The sequence below is a fragment of the Monodelphis domestica genome, chromosome 2 (genome assembly GCF_027887165.1).
Source record: "Monodelphis domestica isolate mMonDom1 chromosome 2, mMonDom1.pri, whole genome shotgun sequence".
Classification (NCBI taxonomy): domain Eukaryota; kingdom Metazoa; phylum Chordata; class Mammalia; order Didelphimorphia; family Didelphidae; genus Monodelphis; species Monodelphis domestica.
The window spans coordinates 431,124,919-431,144,145 of record NC_077228.1 but is presented as its reverse complement, the minus strand read 5'-3'; the positions used below and the strand labels follow the sequence as shown (position 1 = coordinate 431,144,145).

The 19,227-nt window shown below is 39.4% G+C and overlaps 2 protein-coding genes across 20 annotated transcripts in view; one reads left to right on the top strand and one right to left on the bottom strand.

Moving 5' to 3' along the window:
• The window catches only part of LOC100032145 (damage-control phosphatase ARMT1-like), a 37,779-nt gene extending 19,106 nt beyond the window's left edge, over positions 1–18,673 (bottom strand). The window contains exons 1-2 of one of the 3 annotated variants that reach the window (XM_056818938.1): positions 18,601–18,673; positions 18,383–18,483 (exon numbers count right to left, since the gene is read on the bottom strand). In XM_056818938.1, coding sequence (XP_056674916.1) covers positions 18,383–18,423 — 41 coding nt within the window. In that variant the 5' untranslated portion in view covers positions 18,424–18,483; positions 18,601–18,673. Of the gene's footprint in view, positions 1–18,382; positions 18,542–18,600 lie in introns of those variants that run through there. The other 2 variants (XM_056818940.1, XM_056818937.1) reach the window with 2 other exon arrangements.
• A 78-nt stretch (positions 18,674–18,751) lies between these two features.
• The window catches only part of RMND1 (required for meiotic nuclear division 1 homolog), a 60,704-nt gene continuing 60,228 nt past the window's right edge, over positions 18,752–19,227 (top strand). For 10 of the 17 annotated variants that reach the window (XM_007484751.3, XM_007484741.3, XM_007484750.3 and 7 more), the window contains exon 1: positions 18,756–19,169. The gene's annotated coding sequence lies outside the window, so the exon portion shown is untranslated. Of the gene's footprint in view, positions 19,170–19,227 lie in introns of all 17 variants that reach the window. The other 7 variants (XM_007484747.3, XM_056818936.1, XM_056818935.1 and 4 more) reach the window with 3 other exon arrangements.

Below are 19,227 nucleotides of genomic sequence, written 5' to 3'. Positions count from 1 at the left end.
GTGTGCTCAGCCTGCTCTACCTGCCAGGCATATAACTAACATGCCTTTCGTGGCAAAGCCTTTGGTGGGCGACCTCTGGCTTACACACCTTTTGAGCACCTGCAGATAGATTTCATAATGATGCCAAAGGCTGGACAATATAAATTTTGTCTGGTTATAGTAGACCAACTGACCAGATGGCCGGAAGCATTTCCTACAGCCCGAGCCACAGCAGCTTTTGTTGCTAAGGTGCTTTTAAAAGAAATTATTCCTCTCTTTGGCCTGCCAGCACGTATTGATTCCGATAGGGGGAGTCATTTCACTTATTCTGTTCTAAACCAGATATATTCTTGCTTGGGGATAACTCCAAAATTCCATGTTCCATATCATCCCCAGAGTTCAGGCCAAGTTGAGAGGATGAACAAAGAACTTAAGACTATGATTGGCAAATTATGCACTGAGACCCATTTAAAATGGCCTGAAATTCTCCCTCTGGCCCTATTTTATCTTAGAAGCAGGCCTAGAGGAGATCTCCACATCTCACCATTTGAGATGCTTTTTGGACATCCGCCTATACAGGCTAAGCCTTTCTCCCCGGCTTATACATCGCTATTAGGGGGAGATATTACTATTGCTTCCTATATACACGAATTACAGCACAAACTGCGTGAACTACATGAACCCGGAGCTGCAGTACAAGCCGGACCACTAGACTTCTCACTTCATGACCTGAACCCAAGAGACAACGTGTATATAAAGAACTTCCAGCGTACGGGAGCAACCCAACCTTCCTGGGAAGGACCATTCCAAATATTGTTAACTACTCCAACATCTATAAAGGTTGGAGAAAAGGGCTCTTGGGTTCACTGCTCACATGTAAAGAGAGCATCTTCTGTTGAGACTGATTGACTGTATCCTATACATGCACTGGAGATAACTACCCATTGACAAGTGGAACTGTTTTATTCTGCTTTTGACACATTGAATTCCTAAATTTAATTTTTTTTCTTTTTCCTTTTTTCTCTTTTCCTTTATTATTATTATCCTTTTTTATAACATTTTATTTTTTCCCCTTTTTCTCATTTCTATGTACTTAAGGTACATACAATCAATATTAATTTTTATTCTACAATAATATTAGTTTAAATATATATACTTGCTATTATTATTAATACGCACCCAAATAGCTTTAAACTATGGGAACCTGCCATTTATTGATAATTGTTGTGGGACTATGATTAATGTTTGTGTCTGATTCTAGGAATGGGATCAGAAAAGGAGCACAGAGATGACCTGGATAATGCCAAAAGAGCTCACAGGTCTAAAAATCAAAGACCAATCCAGGTAGGATTGATGCATTTCTAAGCCAATACTAAGGACTTGAACCTAGTGTGAGACTCAGGGTTGCGACACTTGACAGACGTTAAGATGTAGGCCTTCCTTGTATCCACACTCTTCGTGAAAATACCTACAGACAAGTACCAAAGGTTAGCTACCATCCTGGCTCCCTCCATCCCTGAGAACGAAGGTAAAATCAGACGAGGGAATGACACTTCCCTAGATATAAAATAAAAATCTGGTCCTTTTTTCTCTCCTATAGTATGGCAACTTCCTGTAGCCTTGGCTGCAAATGAGTAAGTAAAATTTGCTGCATTCTGTCCTACAGACTTGTGGGATTAGAAATTACTTAACTGGACCCTAATACAGGGGCCTGTGGGGGGGAAATTTTTTTTTTTATTCTTGCTTTCTCAAATTTTTGTATACATAGATTTTTTTTATTTTTTTGATACTGATTTTGAATTCTTTAATATAAATATATGTATATATAAAGGGTCTGTATTTTTTCCCTTGATTTTTTCCCTTTTTCTTTTGTTTTTTTTTATTTTATTTTGTTATCCTTTTGGATTAACTCACACCCCCCCCCCACAACTAAAACTTGCATCCTCAGCTGGACTCAGTGTTTTTTTCAACACTTTCTTCAGGGGGGATTGTATTTCATCAAATCCAAGATTTAAATTTTGTTCAAGATAAATCTTCAGAGAAGCTTGCTATCTAACTGAATCCAGAGAATGAACTGTTTGCAGAAAGATATCTAAACCTTTTCACTACAGGAAGATCCAGAATGAACCTTGGGGTGTGGTTGATTGAACATTTTTTGAATGTACACTCTAATGCCAAAGGGGACTGCCCCCAATTGGCTTTTGTCAATGCACCCAGAAAAACATTGGTTTGCTGTCTTTCTCTCTCCTCTATTTCTCCATATCTACAACTATTATAGTTTTCCTCTTAGTGGGTAAATTTTTTGAATACACTTACAGTTAGAATTTTTGTGGTGCATGTAAATCTCAAAATTTCTTAGACTTATAAATGTTGGAAATTTCACCATTGGGAAATTTCATACTTGAAAAATTTCCTATTGATAGTGGGTCTTGGCTATTGGAATGTGAACCCCATTGGCATGAGAGTTTCCCCCTCCTCCCTTCTTAAGATTACTTTAGGACAGAAACCTTTTGCTGAACAATGGAAAGGACTTTGACCTATGCTTAAGCATAGAACAGGAATTTCTTTGAGTCATGATTGATTTTGGAATTTGTAGCAGTCCGCCCCCTGGCTATGGGCAAGGGGAACAGTCAGTCTTGGGCATGCTCAGTAGTGCTCATGGCTGGGAAGGCCTCTGACCCTTGACCCCAGCTTCTCCCAGGTTAGGCGGGAAAACAGGTTTCTTTGTTCTCCCCTGGTTAAGAGAAACCACACCTATGCCTTGTCATTAACCAATGAGAATCATCCCTATGTACTGTGTATATTTGCATATCAAAAACTATTTAGCCCAGCAAGCTCCGCCTTCTCTCTCTCTCTTCTCTTTCAGGCTACCTGATGGCTGTTCTTGCAGGAGCTTGGCCTCTGGCCAAGCTCCATCTTTAATCTTTCTCTATTCACCTCTCTGACCTGTGTGGTATGGATCTCAGGACTGGAAAAGCCTACGCAATGGTCCTTTGATCAGAGCTTAGCTGTGGCTCATTGGTAATTAATAAAGACTCATTCTGACCACCTCATATCTCTAATAGGACTCCGTCACTCCCCTCGTGGTATCAAAAACTTCTATCCTGTCTCTATCTTCCTACCTTGTGGCTTCTCTCCCCTCTGAGAGAGCCACACATGGCGCCCAACGTGGGGCCCTGCCCCTGGCACTTTCTCGTGGCATTCAACCCTTTTATTTCACACAGCTAAGTGGGAGAACGCGTTCCAGGACACGAGGGTAAACAGTAGGCGGGTGCCGGAAGTCGAGGAATGTTGCTGCTCCTCTGGCCAAGGACAGTAAGTCTTCCTCTGCTTGAGGTGGGTCTCCCCTCTGAACCCTGCTCGACTCTTAATATCGTTGTTGGCAGGGGAGGAAGGGAAGTATTGAAAGAAAAAAGAATCAGGATGAGGGAAGCACACGGTCGGTCAGAGCGGGATTCTTAAACTATCTCTGTGGCGGTGGGAGTGCAGTTTCCCTCCCCCACCTGGTCCTGCTAGTACAATACTATGCGGAGGCCTCCTCTCCCAGACCTGGATCTCCGGAGGTTAAGAAACACCTGAGGAGTGGTCTGAGGGGGAGGGGAAGGAAAAAGAAAATTTGACCTAGCAAAACCCTCACTAGGGGCGATTGAGAACTTGAGAACTCTCAGTCTGAAACAAACAGTTGCTAGAGCATAGTGAATTTCAAAAGGAGCAACTGGGAAAAGGAAAAAGCAGGAGTTAAAATTTCATCAGGAAAGTGCAAAGTCAAATTTACCGGCTCCTAAAACAAAAAGCTGGGAGAGCCAGACTGCTATTCATAGGCAAAACAGTCAGTTTGGCAAAAGCGGGAGAGGCTAGCGAAGAAGCAAGGTAGAAACTGCTGCAGAATGCTAAGGAGTTCTTTCTTAAGCACTTCTTATTTCAAAAGTTCTGCAGGGAGCAAGCTAATCTTCACAAGAAAATCCCTGTGCCTTTTCAGGAGAGGTTGGACTCAGATGCATTTGAAAGGCTTATCAGGAAGTGGTTGCTTGGACTCAAAGCTGGGCATTTAAAGGATCTTGGAATTACTTGGAAAATTACTTGGAAAAAAGGATAAAAAACAAAAAACTTTTCTAATAAAACCGTAGGTCTCAGCAAAATTAACGAATCAAGGCAATAATCCTGAATTAGGTTAAATTCGGAACAGCCTAAGTTGTAAAAGGATATTGCCATTCTGTAACCAAAGGCAGAAGATTTTTTTTTAAAAGCAAGCCTCCAAACTCATTTAGCATTTGAAAAAGGTCCCAGGAACTCTTTTGTTTGAGGTCTGGCCAGGTAAAGGCAGGCTTTACCTGGGTGAGTGCAAATGATAAAAAGCACAGTGAAGTGAGATCTGGGAATTTGAATCGTTTTAATTTAGGTTGGATATAGGCAAAATTATAAAGGAATGTCTGCTTATATTTTTTGATAAAGGAAGTTAAAAAGGAGAATTAAAAAATCTTTCTCTGACTTTTGTTATATGCCACAGAATATCAGGACTAGAAATGTTTTATCTGTAGAGAAATTTTGGTATATATCTCAAGGTAATTAAAGTGCAAACAGAAAACTTTTAAGGTTTGGGCTTAAATCTGAAGCAGATTGAAATGTTTTTTCTCTACCGGCCACGTGGCTTGAGCCACGTGGAAGATAGAGGCAGAGCAACTGAGGTTACAAGCTTTATCACTAAGGCTGTAATTGGCTAGAAGGAAAACTTTAATACTAAAGATATAATAAGCATGAATTGGAATACGATTTAAAGGAATTTATAAGGCTTTCTAATTTTAACCATGGAGGAATTATTAACACTTTTCTAAACAGGACATAAAGCAACAGGATGAATCTTGAGCAGAGCTTATTCAAACAGCCTGTATGCAATTCAGAAACTTTTTACTGGGCATATTACTATACCTGTATCCAGAAAGCAAATGATGTATAACTAGAATAGCTTTTACTATGGAAAATTAAGACACATGCTCAGCAGAGTAAAAGCATGGTTAGAAGGATTCAATCTGGTTACCAGTGGTTAATTATTAAAGTTATCAGGAACTCTGTTACTCAGTACAGTGATTTATTAAGGATTTGAAAGAGGCAATACTATCATGTATTGAAATTGCAGATATTGAAGCTGATCATGATATTGAAAAGAGACCTATGATAATAAGGCAAATTCAAAGGTTACTGGCATAATTTGATTTATTTCTGCAGGGAAGATTTGCAGAATTAGCAGATGAAAGTAATGATTTTAGTCACAGTATTAAGATCTTTTCAGTTATGAAGCTAAGGGCAGTAGTTCAGAAATAACAACTTCTGTGCAACTATTTGATAATTCTATGCATATTTTTACAGCATAAGACAATGCTATAATTTTAATAACTGCACACAGTGAAATTTTTCAGAAAGCAAAAAGGGTGTGCAGGCAAACAAAGGCTTAAGATCCCAGCACACATGGGTCAAATCATAAGTGATTTATGGAATGATATTTTTATGATTATGGGTTTGAAAAAACAAATATTTAAGCATCTATACATGCTGCTTTGCAAAGTCTATTGTACATCTATATCCTGAACAAGCAGGTGATATGGCTTATCAATGCAAACTGTTGTGGATTAATTTCACCCCTGATAGATATCCACTGTATATTTTGGAGCAAAAGGTGCATTTCAGTTTGCTCCTGGCACAAAGGTTGAACTGTGAAAAGTGATGGGAGATACTTACTCTCCTGGTTTATGGGTTCAAGCTCAAATGAAGAAGTGAGCAAAGTGATTACGGATTTTATAAATAACTGTGCACAACTGTCTATTCCAAACAGCTTGGAATGGCAGGGCTTTTAACAGCAATGCAAGGGCTAAATTGTATAGCTCATGGCTTACATGCAAGCTATGGTAAAAAGAGCTCAAAGGAATTCATGAGCCCCAAGGTTCAAAAACTGAAGGTATATATGTTCTGTCACTTTCTAATTGTCTAAGACCCAATGAGGCTTTCATTTGGGGTCGAGGTTTTCTGTTTACTTTCTCAGATACATGGAGTCCATGGAAGAGGATCAAGAGCATCTGATGGCAAGAAAATCTGCCCGGAAGGACAGAAGGCAGAGGTGTCTGGCACAGGACACCAGAAAAGCAGCACATGGACTGTAAAGGCTATGACTGCCCTATAGGCAGGTTTAACACACTATGCACACACACACATGCAATTGTATGAGAAACAATGTACATGCAGAAGAGTATCATTGAGTCACTAACAGATATTCTGTTCTAGGAATATATGGGTGTTTGGTAAAAGATCTAACTTTATTACATGCGTGAAAATTTTGAATGGTACTGGTACAATGTGTAACTTGAAATCATATTATTGGAATTGTTCCATGTTAGCCAAATTCGATCAAATATCAAAAGGGTATAATTGGGAATGTTATGACAGTATAAGGAATGCTGTCCACTTGTAGCACAAAAAGGGTATTGCTATCCAAAATGTAATGATGAATATTGTCTTAAAGGGTACATTATATTTGCAAACAACATGTCTTTATTAGAATCAGACTTATCTAGAAGTCAATTTTGTTTAGCTGTGACTGTTCCACTTTCATTAAGGAAAGGGGTGGATATGGTATCACTAATCATCTATCTTTTCTACACCCCAAAAGGAAGATAAGTTAAAGCTTTGTAATAATCAATATTGAATGTAATGATAGAGATCACATTGTGTGAGATGCCTGAATTGGGTTAAATATCATCAAGATATTAAGACGGTAAGGGACCCAAGGGGATGATAATGTTGGGTCGAGGTCTTGTTTGTATGTTCACAGATAATGAAAACATCTGGTCACCCACGTCATGCTTCATGCCAGCTGATACAGACCAGGAAGAGAAGCAGACGGAAGGTGATGGCATCAGATACCTACATGCCAGCCACAATCCAGACTCGCTGGAAGGACACTTCTTTGGTGACTAATATCACTCCAGAACAATGACATTACACTATTAGGGACATTGGCTATTAGGCCACTGAAGGACACTTGTTATGCTGACATCCATTGAGATGGGGTACCCAGAGCAACATCAAGTATGCTAACTCAGAAGGACTAAATCACACTTGTGTCTGTACAAGACACCAGATACATCCCACATTCCAAAGACTTTGCGATGGGATTGAGATGAAATAGCTACAAATTGTCTAGCTACTAATGTATACCTTGTATTTTGTATATGATACTGTCAAAAGGAATGTATATTGTATGCATTGTAAATCCACCACTTGTATTGTAAGAAATACTGTTATCAACAAGGGTATAGACCTTGGTAGGACTCTCCAAAGAGTAGGAGATAGAAAACTCTCATTCATAGCATAGATCTGATACCTCTGACAACGAAAATGAGGTGCTAAGCAGGAAATGCTGCACAGCCATGTCTAATAGACAGATGACACTGATGTTACTCTCAAGAAAGGATGAGAGATCAGGGAAAAGACACTAGGAAATCTTTAATCAGGAACCTGAGTTATTGTAAGAGATCATTGACATCCAGGCAAAGATTATGTTCCTGACAATACCAGGATGGACATTAAGGGCTGACTACCATAGCAGTAGTTAAGTGTTAATACCATTGTTAACCATTACTCCTGATACCCTGTCTTTGTGGGTAATATCTTGATAGGAAAAATGTCTTGCTCTCCTCCAACAATCCCAGAATTCAGACGGCCGCTGGATTCGGGATCTATTGGCTTCCCTTTCATATACTGGAAGACGTTCTGGTATATGGAAGTAAGACCTCAAGAAAAACTGAGGGCTCTAGGTTTGACAATTTCTGTGGACGCGCAGTCATTGTCTCTCCTAGGTGGAAAAAATTATTATTGCACAAAAACTTGGAGCAAGGGCAAAGTATAATCTAAGTTTTACTGTTTTGGAGTATGGATAAAGAACATGACACAATAGGCACAGATAAGCGTGTAGAAAAAGCACATTGAATATTATTCACTGACAATTAGGAATGAAAAAGCTATGTCAAATTCCATAGGTACAAGAAACTGTAGAAATTGTTTTTACATGGAAAACAACTTAAGCTTCTATTTACTCAAACATTGGTTTGGTGGAATGAATTTTGCAAATAGTGGTAATGGTATAGGTTTGGTTATCATATTGATGGGCTTATTTATACAAGCAGAGATTTAAAATAAGGAAGACATAAGGAATATGCAGTCAGAACTTGAACTTTTACTTCATTATCACCATCATGGTTATTTAAGCTACAATTGAGAATGGAAAATGGATGGGAATATTGGTATTTGTTAAAAATTTGCACTGTGATTGATGTATTAATGTTTTTGCAAAGCCTGTAATGGTGCAAAATTATGTTCATATACAAGGCGAATTTTGATCTATTTAGATCAGGAATTAGAAATCATGGGGAAAATAAGTTCTGATATTTTACATTGGCTCAGTTTCAAAGATACCACATAGACAGTGAGCCAAGAGAATCTTGTATTAATTTTGGGATCAGGTTCCCAGGATCAATTTTCTAAGATCATTTGACATGTGATAACATGATCCTCCAGAATTGTTAAGAGAGGATGTTTTTCTTTGAAGGGATCTCTCCCAACACACAAACAAAAAGAAAAGGGAGAGGAATCTCATAGAGATCAGTATGTTCATTTGAGAGAACACTTTTGATTCATTCTCAAGTATTCAACTTTGATTTTCTGTAGTGCAATTATTGCCAGAATTTTTAAGTACAAGGAAAGTACTGTTAATGCTCTGATCCAGAATTATGAAGGTGCAAAGATTTCTAGAATTGCAGTCACCTAACAGTCGGTGAACATGAGAACATGACAGCAATTGTTAATTTTCAGATGACCATTCTGGAGAGTGATGTCTGATTGCATGTAAGGGGAATCATAATGAATCTTTCATTATGGAACAGACAGCCTCAGCCACGGTCATACACTTTCCATATGAAATGGATGTTTGAGGTTGGGAAATGCAGAGACATGGCGTACTGACACCCTCAGTCGCTGGGTGTCCTGGCATCGAGCTACCAACCAGTTTCCTATGTGGCAGGCATCTGGCAGTGAGCACGGAAAGATCCCCAAGATGCAGTATCAGGACGAGAGAAAGGAAGGACTTATCCTTCATCTCCAGGGATAGTATTTTGCTAACTGTTGAAAAGGCTGACAACTTCTGATAGTCCAGACTGTGAAAGGTGGCATGTTTGATTATTGCACCTGTCATGTGAACCATGGAGTTCTACCTCATTAGACCAGGATCAGTAGCGTGGAAATTATTTTCTTAACATTTTTATATCTACTAAGACTGTTGCATTGATCTTGAAATGCAGACAGGCAGATAGAAAGATCAGTTTGGGAATTTTTAAGATTGATCACTGAATCAGTTTATGCTGATGTTCATTCTTGATTGGGATATCTAAGTTATACAATCAGGATGGGTTTTTCATCTCTGTATCAGAATATGATTATGCACCAGAGTGTTTGTATTTGTTAATGCTGTAATATTGCTACATTTTGATATTACACTATTCATTTGTGTGTAAAACAAAAAGGGGGAGATGTAGCAGTCCGCCCCCTGGCTATGGGCAAGGGGAACAGTCAGTCTTGGGCATGCTCAGTAGTGCTCATGGCTGGGAAGGCCTCTGACCCTTGACCCCAGCTTCTCCCAGGTTAGGTGGGAAAACAGGTTTCTTTGTTCTCCCCTGGTTAAGAGAAACCACACCTATGCCTTGTCATTAACCAATGAGAATCATCCCTATGTACTGTGTATATTTGCATATCAAAAACTATTTAGCCCAGCAAGCTCCGCCTTCTCTCTCTCTCTTCTCTTTCAGGCTACCTGATGGCTGTTCTTGCAGGAGCTTGGCCTCTGGCCAAGCTCCATCTTTAATCTTTCTCTATTCACCTCTCTGACCTGTGTGGTATAGATCTCAGGACTGGAAAAGCCTACGCAATGGTCCTTTGATCAGAGCTTAGCTGTGGCTCATTGATAATTAATAAAGACTCATTCTGACCACCTCATATCTCTAATAGGACTCCGTCACTCCCCTCGTGGTATCAAAAACTTCTATCCTGTCTCTATCTTCCTACCTTGTGGCTTCTCTCCCCTCTGAGAGAGCCACAGAATTGATACAATGGAGATACATTTAATTATTCCAATCTCTACCCTACTCAGGTTAACAGGATTTAGGAAGGGCTGTAGCAAAGGATCAAAGATTTAATTATTTGAAAATATGACCTTCAACAGACATGTGCAAAGCCAGAGACCTCTGGGCGGTCCTGGGTTAAGCTAGAGCCTCCATTGGCACAGGGAAATTGATGGACAGTGATTGGTAGATGTGAGAACTGAGGGGAGGCAACTTGGATGGTTTTCTTAAAGAGAGAGGGGTCTGAAGACTCAGGGGGGTGTTTTAGGAGTTTGTCGGAGTGGTTGCAGTGGGCTCTGAGAAGCTTGCTCTGAAGGAAGCTGAAGGTGGGGGCTCTGAGACTGTTTCTCCATTTTGGTCACGTGAGTAATAGGGACTGATCTCCTTTCTTTGTCCCAGCTATCTAAGGGCTTGGGCCTTTTGGCCCAGCCTAAACAGAAGGAGTATTTAAGCCCTATTCCCTTCTCTCCCCTTTCTCTCTACCTCTATCTCTCTATCTCTAATTCCTTTCTTCCTCCTGTTTGTAATTAAAACTCCATAAAAGGTTGACGGCTGACTTGAGTTTTCATTTAGGAATTACATAGCTGAATTCCTTGGCGACCTTAAATTAATATATATCAGTCTTTTAAAAGTTATTTCCTTATCACATGCAGTATGCTTATGTTTAGTGATCAATTGGGGAGACTAGTCCCCCAATCATCATCAGGGGGGATTGTGAATTTTAAAATCTCCATCTTGGTCTAGCACCCAAAAATTGTGCACACCCACACTACACAGGCATGTGCTAGTCAATGACAAATCAGAAATAACTAACTGCCCACCTGGGCTGTCCTAAGCCAAGGTTGAGCCACCATTGGCACGTGTGAAGCACAGGAAGTGATGGAGAGAGCAGCCTCTGGAATTCCCTCACTTCCTGTGGAGAGAGCTAGACGCCAGTTCGTGTTAGAAGCTTGAACAGAGAGGAGGCCCACAGACAGCTTCCCTTCAGATCGGTCACGTGAGTCAAGGACTGATTCCTTCTACCTTGGCCCTTTGGGCCTAAACTCCCTCTGCCTTGGTCAGAGGTTGAGTAACCCCTTTCCCTTTCCTTCTCTCTCCTTCTCTCCCTCTCCTTTTCCCTACTCCCATTGTGCTTAAACCTCCATAAACTCCATTCTGAGTTGAGTGTTTCATTTTAGGAATTTCATAAGTAAATTCCTTGGCGGCCATTGTTCAATATTATAACAATCTTAAAAGGTGAAAATTTTCACCACAACAATGCCCAAGCACAGAACAAGAGAGTCATCAAAAGGTAATTTAAAAAAGAGGGGAAAAAATAAAAAACAAAAAAAAAACATTTTTTTAAGAGACTCAATAAGTTAAAATGTTATGTATCCCTATAAGAAAAGAGGTCATTGGTAACTCTTAAAAACTGTTATCACTTGAGCAGCTAGAAGAATTATACTTAGAGGGAACAGTGACAAACTGTATAGGATGAAAGGACAAGACACAAATAGGTATATAGATATATGCATGCATAAATACATATATGCATATATATACAACTAGAGCTAAAAAAGAGGTTAATGGGAAAAGAAACAAATGGGGGTAAATTTATATGTCACAAAGAAGCTCATGGTGGGAGGGGGGAGAACATCAATACACTGGAAGGGTAAAAAGGTTGAAGATAGGAAATACTCAACTCTTACATGCATTGAAATTGACCCAAAGAGGGAAGAACAATCCAATCCATTGGGGCAGAGAATAGATTTACGTCCTATAGGGGAGTAGAAGGGTAACAAACGGACCGGTTGGGAGGGAAGCAGTACAAGGGAGGGAGAGGGTGAGGGGGCAGTTTTAGAAAGACTACAGGCAAAATGGGGGGAGGGACAAAAAGGGAGGGGGGTAGAAAGGGAAGTAAGATAAGGGTGGGAATTAGGGGGATTGATTAAAAACAAACATTGGTGTAGAAGGAAACAGTGAAAGAAAAAAAGGCAGGACCAGGAGTAGAAATCAAAATGCTGGGAAATACACAGCTAGTAATCATAACTCTGAATGTGAATGGAATGAACTCACCCATAAAACAAAAGTAAATAGCAGAGTGGATTAGAATCCCAAACCCTACCATATGCTATCTACAAGAAACACATATGAGGAAGGTAGATACGCATAGGGTGAAAGCAAGAGGATGGAGCCAAATCTATTGGGCATCAACTGATAAAAAGAAGGCAGGAGTCTCAATAATGATATCATGGCAAAGCCAAAGTAAAAATAAATCTAGTTAAAAGATAGAGAAGGTAATTACATTCTGATAAAAGGCAGTATAGACAAGGAGGAAATATCAGTACTCAACATGTATGCACCAAATGGCATAGCATCCAAATTCCTAAAGGAGAAACTAGTGAAGCTCAAGGATGAAATAGATAGAAAAACTATACTAGTGGGAGACCTGAACCTTCCTCTATCCGAACTAGATAAATCAAACCAAAAAATAAATAAGAGGTAAGAGAAGTGAATGAAATCTTAGAAAAATTATAGTAAACATGTGGAGAAAAATAAATAGGGACAAAAAGGAATACTCCTTTTCAGCAGCACATAGTACATTCACAAAAATTGGCCATGTATAAGGGGACAAAAGCATTGAAAACAAGTGCAAATGAGCAGAAATAATAAATGTGACCTCAGATCACAATGCAATGAAAATAATTAGTAAGGGTACATGGAGAGGTAAATCAAAAATTATTTGGAAATTAAACAATACGATTCTCCAAAACCAGTTAAAGAACAAATCGTAGAAACAATTAATAACTTCATTGAAGAAAATGACAATGATGAGACACCCTTTCAAAACCTATGGGATGGGGAGGCAGCTGGGTAGCTCAGTGGATTGAGAGCCAGGCCTAGAGACGGGAGGTCCTAGGTTCAAATCTGGTCTCAGACACTTCCCAGCTGTGTGACCCTGGGCAAGTCACTTGACCCCCATTGCCTAGCCCTCACCACTCTTCTGCCTTGGAGCCAATACACAGTATTGACTCCAAGACGGAAGGTAAGGTTTTAAAAAACAAAACAAAATCACAACCTATGGGACGTAGCCAAAGCAGTATTCAAGGGGAAATTCATATCCTTGAATTCATATATTAACAAATTAAGAAGGGCAGAGATCAATGAATTGGGCATGCAAATTAAAAAACTAGAAAGTGAACAAATTAAAAATCCTCAGATGAAAACTAAATTAGGGATCCTAAAAATCAAAGGAGAAATTAATAAAATTGAAAGTCAAAGAACTATTGATTTAATAAATAAGACTAGAACCAGGTACTTTGAAAAAACAAATAAAATAGACAAAGTACTGGTCAATCTAATTTTAAAAAGTTAAGATGAAAACCAAATTGACAGTATCCAAGATGAAAAGGGAGACCTCACCTCACCTTTAATGAAGAGGAAATTAAGGCAATCATTAAAAACTATTATGCCCAATTATATGGTAACCTAGCTGATATGGATGAATACTTACTAAAATATAAATTGCCTAGACTAACAGAAGAAGAAATAAATTATCTAAACAACCCCATATCAGAAAAAGAAATTGAACAAGCCATCAAAGAACTCCCTAAGAAAAAACCCCCATCCAGATGGATTCACAAATGAATTCTATCAAACATTTAAAGAACAAGTGGGTGTTGGCTGGAAGGGTGGGTGGAGGGGAAGAAGGGAAATAATGCGATTATTGTAACCAAGAAATAATGTTCTAAATTGACTAAATAAACTAATTCAAATGGGGGGGAAAAATAAAACAAAAGCAATTTCAATTGGAAAAAACAAACAAACAAAAAGAATAACTTTCCACATTTTTTTTTGGAGGAATGAGTCTGCTGAGTAATCTACAAATTTTTGGCCTCTTTCATTCCTTCTTCTAAATCATACTTCCCATATAATTTCACTCTAATTCAACTGTCTTTTGCATCAAAATCTCTAAGCATCAGAGCATATGCTAGTTTAACTCATTTGAATGTTACTTCAAGATCAAGAGGTATTTACTAAAGACAAGGGATAGTGCTAAATGCTGGGGATATAAACAAAAATTAAAATTACTGCCCTCAAGAGCTTAGCTGAAGCAAAATATACATATAAACAAAATAAATGCTAGGTTGTGTTAAGTCTTTATGTATCAAATAGAGCTTATATTTTATCTTAAAGAATATAGGGGGCATGGGTGGCTCAGTGGATTGAGAGCCAGGTCTAGAGATAGGAGGTTCTAGGTTCAAATCAGGCCTCAGACACTTCCTGTATGATCCTGGGTAAGTCACTTAATCCCCATAACTAGTCTTTATCATTCTTCTGCCTTAAAAACAATATAGCTTTGAGTCTTAAGATGGAAAGTATAGGCTTAAAAAAAACTGCAAATATGCTTTTTTCCACTGGATAAAATAGAAATTTTGGACAACGCCCTCTGAAAATTCCTGATCTAATGCATGCACTTAATATTTGTTAATTGATACAAACTTTCAACAAAAGTAATTCATGACAAAATAATGGGGTGGTGGTGGAAAAATATACAAAAATAATTTGAGTGGGTAGGAACAACAAACCACTTTTACCTCAGTTATATCACCAAGTCTTAACACTATTTGGATCAATTTACACCTTTAAATTTGTCTATGAAATCAGATAGATTTCAGCAAACCAGCAATAAACTGAAGTCAGTGATCTCTTGGTGACCAAAGACCTCAATGGAGTATCCCAGGTCCTGTTCTCCTTAAACCCAGGTGTCTTTCATCACTGGCACACCCCTGACAAGTGAAAGGCAACCCTGACTGGTCATTTAATGAGGAGGTGGACTAAGAGTTCTCAACTTCTCCCAAGTATTTCATAATTGGGGGAAAGAGGAGAGTAGCTGGACAATGTGGTCTAGTCATGGAATTCAAGCTGACTCCAACTATCTGGACTAGAAAAATCAACCTAAACAGGATCTCACTGCCTTAAGATTCCCCTTTGTAAAGCAGGTCACCCCCAATTTTGATTAGGAAGCAAGCATACAAACTTTACTTCCATCATCATGGTAGAATTCAGGTTGGTTAGGCAGTATTTCTAACTGGCATGCCAGAAAAGTTAGTCCCAGATGTTAACTGTGATAAGGTATGGAGAATGTTAGCTCCTCTATTCAATCCTGAGTTTGATTGAATCTTGATTGCTGATAAAGATAATCATAGAAAGTCAGTATTTGCTTTTATGTCAATACCAGAATGCTCAGATATCTTTAAGTCTCCTCCACAAATCTTTGTCTGATAGTGTTAGTTACAGGATCAATAAAATGCATGGAATCTGTATTGTAATTTTGCAACTATTAGCTAACCTGCTTTGTTTAAACTTCTGGTTCTGTTAATCAAACAATCTATATCAACTGTTAAAATCCTATAAAACAACTGAACATCCAAAAGATGTCTTTCATCACAGACTGGATATGATGAGGCCATTGACTGTATGACTGTATTTACCACAAATAGTTTCAGCTCAGAATTATGGCCTAGAGATTTCTTTATTTCTTATAGGTTTCTGTTTAGGGAATAAAGAGAGGCCCAGACCAGTCTTTGGAAGATAGTGGAAGTGGTTATTTTATTATTTGAGCTAAACTGAAAAGTGTGTATTTCAAATTAAAAAAAGGAGTATTACAAAAATTAATATTAATAGTCAAATGGTACAGTATTAAAATTAATTTTCCTCAAATATTTTGTTAGACTACATGTATAAGGAAAACTACATAAACTAGCATAAAAAGTTGAAATGTGAAAACAAAAAACCTAGGTTCAAATCTGAACTTGACAAATACTTTGTGTTAGATCTCTGGTCTCTGATGAGATTTTGGATAGTAAGACCCAGTCAAGAGCAAGCAAATCATTTTAACATCAGTTTCTTCACCTATAACACTAGAGATGGACAATGAGACCTGTAGGACCTTGGACATATAACTAAAGATTTCTGTGCCTCACTGTAAAATGAGTCATTTGGAACAAATGATAATGGCCTCCCTGATAGATGGCCTGAGACCTCCTTCCTGATCTACACAATACTATTAAATATAGAACTTCTTCATAGCTCTGAATAGAATTTAAAGGAAAAAATTTATTTTAAAAGGTAAAGAGTTATACAAATACACATGACTGATCCAATTTTTCAGAGAAAACAGGATCAAATAATATACTCTCTATGCTTTGCAAAATCTGAAGACACTATATAAATGTTACCATTATTATTTTTGCATGAACATATAACTGAATAACTTTACAAGTTAATTAACCTAATCCTCTCATCTTCAAACTGAGGTCGAGTTTGTCAGTCAATGAATATTACTAAGCACCATGTATATAGCAGGCACAGTGCTAAGCAATGGGGATATAAACAGGCAAAAGTTCATCCTTGCACTCAAAATCACACAAACAAGATGTATACACATTAAATCAAAAATAATTAAAATAGGCAAGACACTAGAATTAAGAGGAATTGAGAAAGGACTTCTGTGGAAGATGGGATTTTACTTTGGAAGCCAAGTAAAACAGTAAGCAGCAGTGAGGAGGGAGCATTCCAGAAAGGTACAAGATGGTAGTGTCTGAAAGTCAGTCATGTTTAGGACTGAGAAGTAACGAGATTGGGTTAAGAACTTAAGTAATTAATTAGGTTAAGAACTGTTTTGAACTGGGGCAGCTAGGTGGCTCAGGAGCTAGAGGTCCATTAAGGACCTGGTTTCAAATCTGACCTCAGACACTTCCTGGCTGTGTGACCCTGGACAAATCACTAAACCCCAACTGTCTAATCTTTACTACTCTTTTGCCTTAGAACAGATACCTAGTATGTATTCTAAGACAAAGATTAAAGGTTTATAAAAGGGGGGGGGGGGGCTTCAAAACCTCCAAGTTTTTTATATTTGATCCCACAGGCATAGGGCCACTTTGGTGGCTTTCTGAAGGATGGATTGAGTAAGGCTTGAGGTAGGCAGACCTACCAGGAACCTAATGAAATCAAGACTTGAGTTGATTAGTTTGTGATGTGTCTTAAGAGTCACATAGCTACATCCGCCTGAAATAGAAACCTAGTCTCCTAAATTTCGCTCTAATTTTCCTTCTCTTAATTTTCTTTCTCCTATTTCACACTTGTGTGAACTTGGGAATTTCTACTAACAGAAATAACTCCAGAAAAGTGTTCTTAAAAGAAAAAAAAAATGAATTCTCAAAATACACTAAAAAAAATGGGAGGGTGGAAGAAAACTTTTATAAAACATTTCAATGAGTTCCAGAGACATTGTGACTTGTCCAAAGTCACACAAGAAGTGACACAGTTCATACCAGCTACATTTTGTTAAATTTTCAGGGTGATGTTGGCAAAGGTACAAATCAGGATTCAGTTTACGGTATTGTTGATTATGTAGACTTAAGAAAGTGAAGGAGAAAATACGAAAAATGCAAAATTTAAAAAAAACCATCATAGGTACTTTTATCTTTCAATGAGCCAGTTATTAAACATTTTCCAGGGCGGCACATTCTTTGGGTGGCACAAATAGAATTACATCCCAGAACTCCTAAATTTAGCTCATCACATTTAACAGCTGTGAAAAGTTCACCTTGGGTGAAGAAAAGCAGTCGTTTCCTAAAAAGAATAAGAGTTCTTGAGCAATCTGCACCATGACATGAGAACGGGTGAGTAGGGAGGTCAAGGCAGAGAAAGGACATGAAAGAAAATTAAAATTAAAGACTCATTGAAAACAACTCAGGTTTCTTAATTCGCATTTAACTGATACATCAACATTTAGTTACTTCAAAATGGATCACTGGAGATTTAGAGGAAAGGGAGGGCAACGTTAAGCAAATGGTCAATTTTAACCAAGTTTCCAGGGCATCTCGCATTTGCATCGAGGGTCTCTTCCCTGGGAGGGAGGAGATGACTCCTGGCCTCACTCCCGGGAAAAGAATGAGCAGTCGACCCAAGCGCCTACTACACGCAGCCGACACAGTTGAGCGTGGGGGGATAGTGGGGGACTGGCGGCAGAGCCAGCAGAGGAGGCTCCCTTCCCTTACACGTCTTCTCTTTCCCTTTCCAAGAGGAAGACCTCTGTAACTCCCCAGCGCCAGACCCCGCTAGCACAGCGCACTGCGCACCCGCGCCTCATTCCTTCCGTTATTGGACCCGCTCTGGATTGGTTCCAAGATCCTGATCCTATTTACGGGCAATGGTGGGGAGTGGGGGACTAAAAAAGAGAAGGAAGCGAGACGAACCCTTCCTCTTTGGCAGTCATCCGAATAGGAAGCACATCCATCGCGGTTCAAGCCTCAGCTTCTCAAGCTTCTCCCGGGGGCACAGAAAGTAAAGGGAAACTCTTAAGGAAAGAGAAGAAAAAGGCGGTGTAGGAATTACGTCACCAAAGCCGGTTGGTCAAACCCCGCCTCCTCCCCTCCCACAGCCATACTGCCTGCTTATTTTTGAATAAACAAACTTTATTCAACATTCCACTGTGCGACACTCTAAGACCAGCAATGGCAGGTTCAGGTCCCAATCAAAGACCACGGAGAGTGGGGAAGGAGGGGGAGAGGAAGGAGAAACGGGGAGAGCAGTCATGTGAGCAGCACGCCCGGGATCTACGTTTGCGCGTGCGCGGAAATTAACGCTTGCGGGTCGAGCCAGGTGTGGAGGCGGAATGGATCCAGGATCGGTTCCTGGGGTAGGAGGTTTAGGAGGTCACCTTGGCTGTGCGTCAAAAGAAGTTTGTAGCCGCTGGCATTGCATTCTTCTGTCTTTTTAGTGGAGGTTAATAACCCCTAAAGCCCAGCCAGCTCCGCCTCTTCTTCCTGGGATTGGAGGAGTCTTTTCTCTCACCTCCAGCTGGGGGTGGTTGGCCTGTTCTTCCCTGCCTCCTGGGTCACGTTGGCTTCCCTCTCCTCTGCTGACCTACTGGGTCGCACCAGTCTTAAACCTATACGCCCCTGAAGCCCCAGGGGATAAAAAGATAAGCCGGACACATTCCTTTGCTGGTGGAATTGACAGATCAGCTCCGAGAAGTAAGAGGTAGGGTCTTGGCGGCGGGGGTGGGGAACCTGATGGTCCTCTAGTCTAAACAAACTTT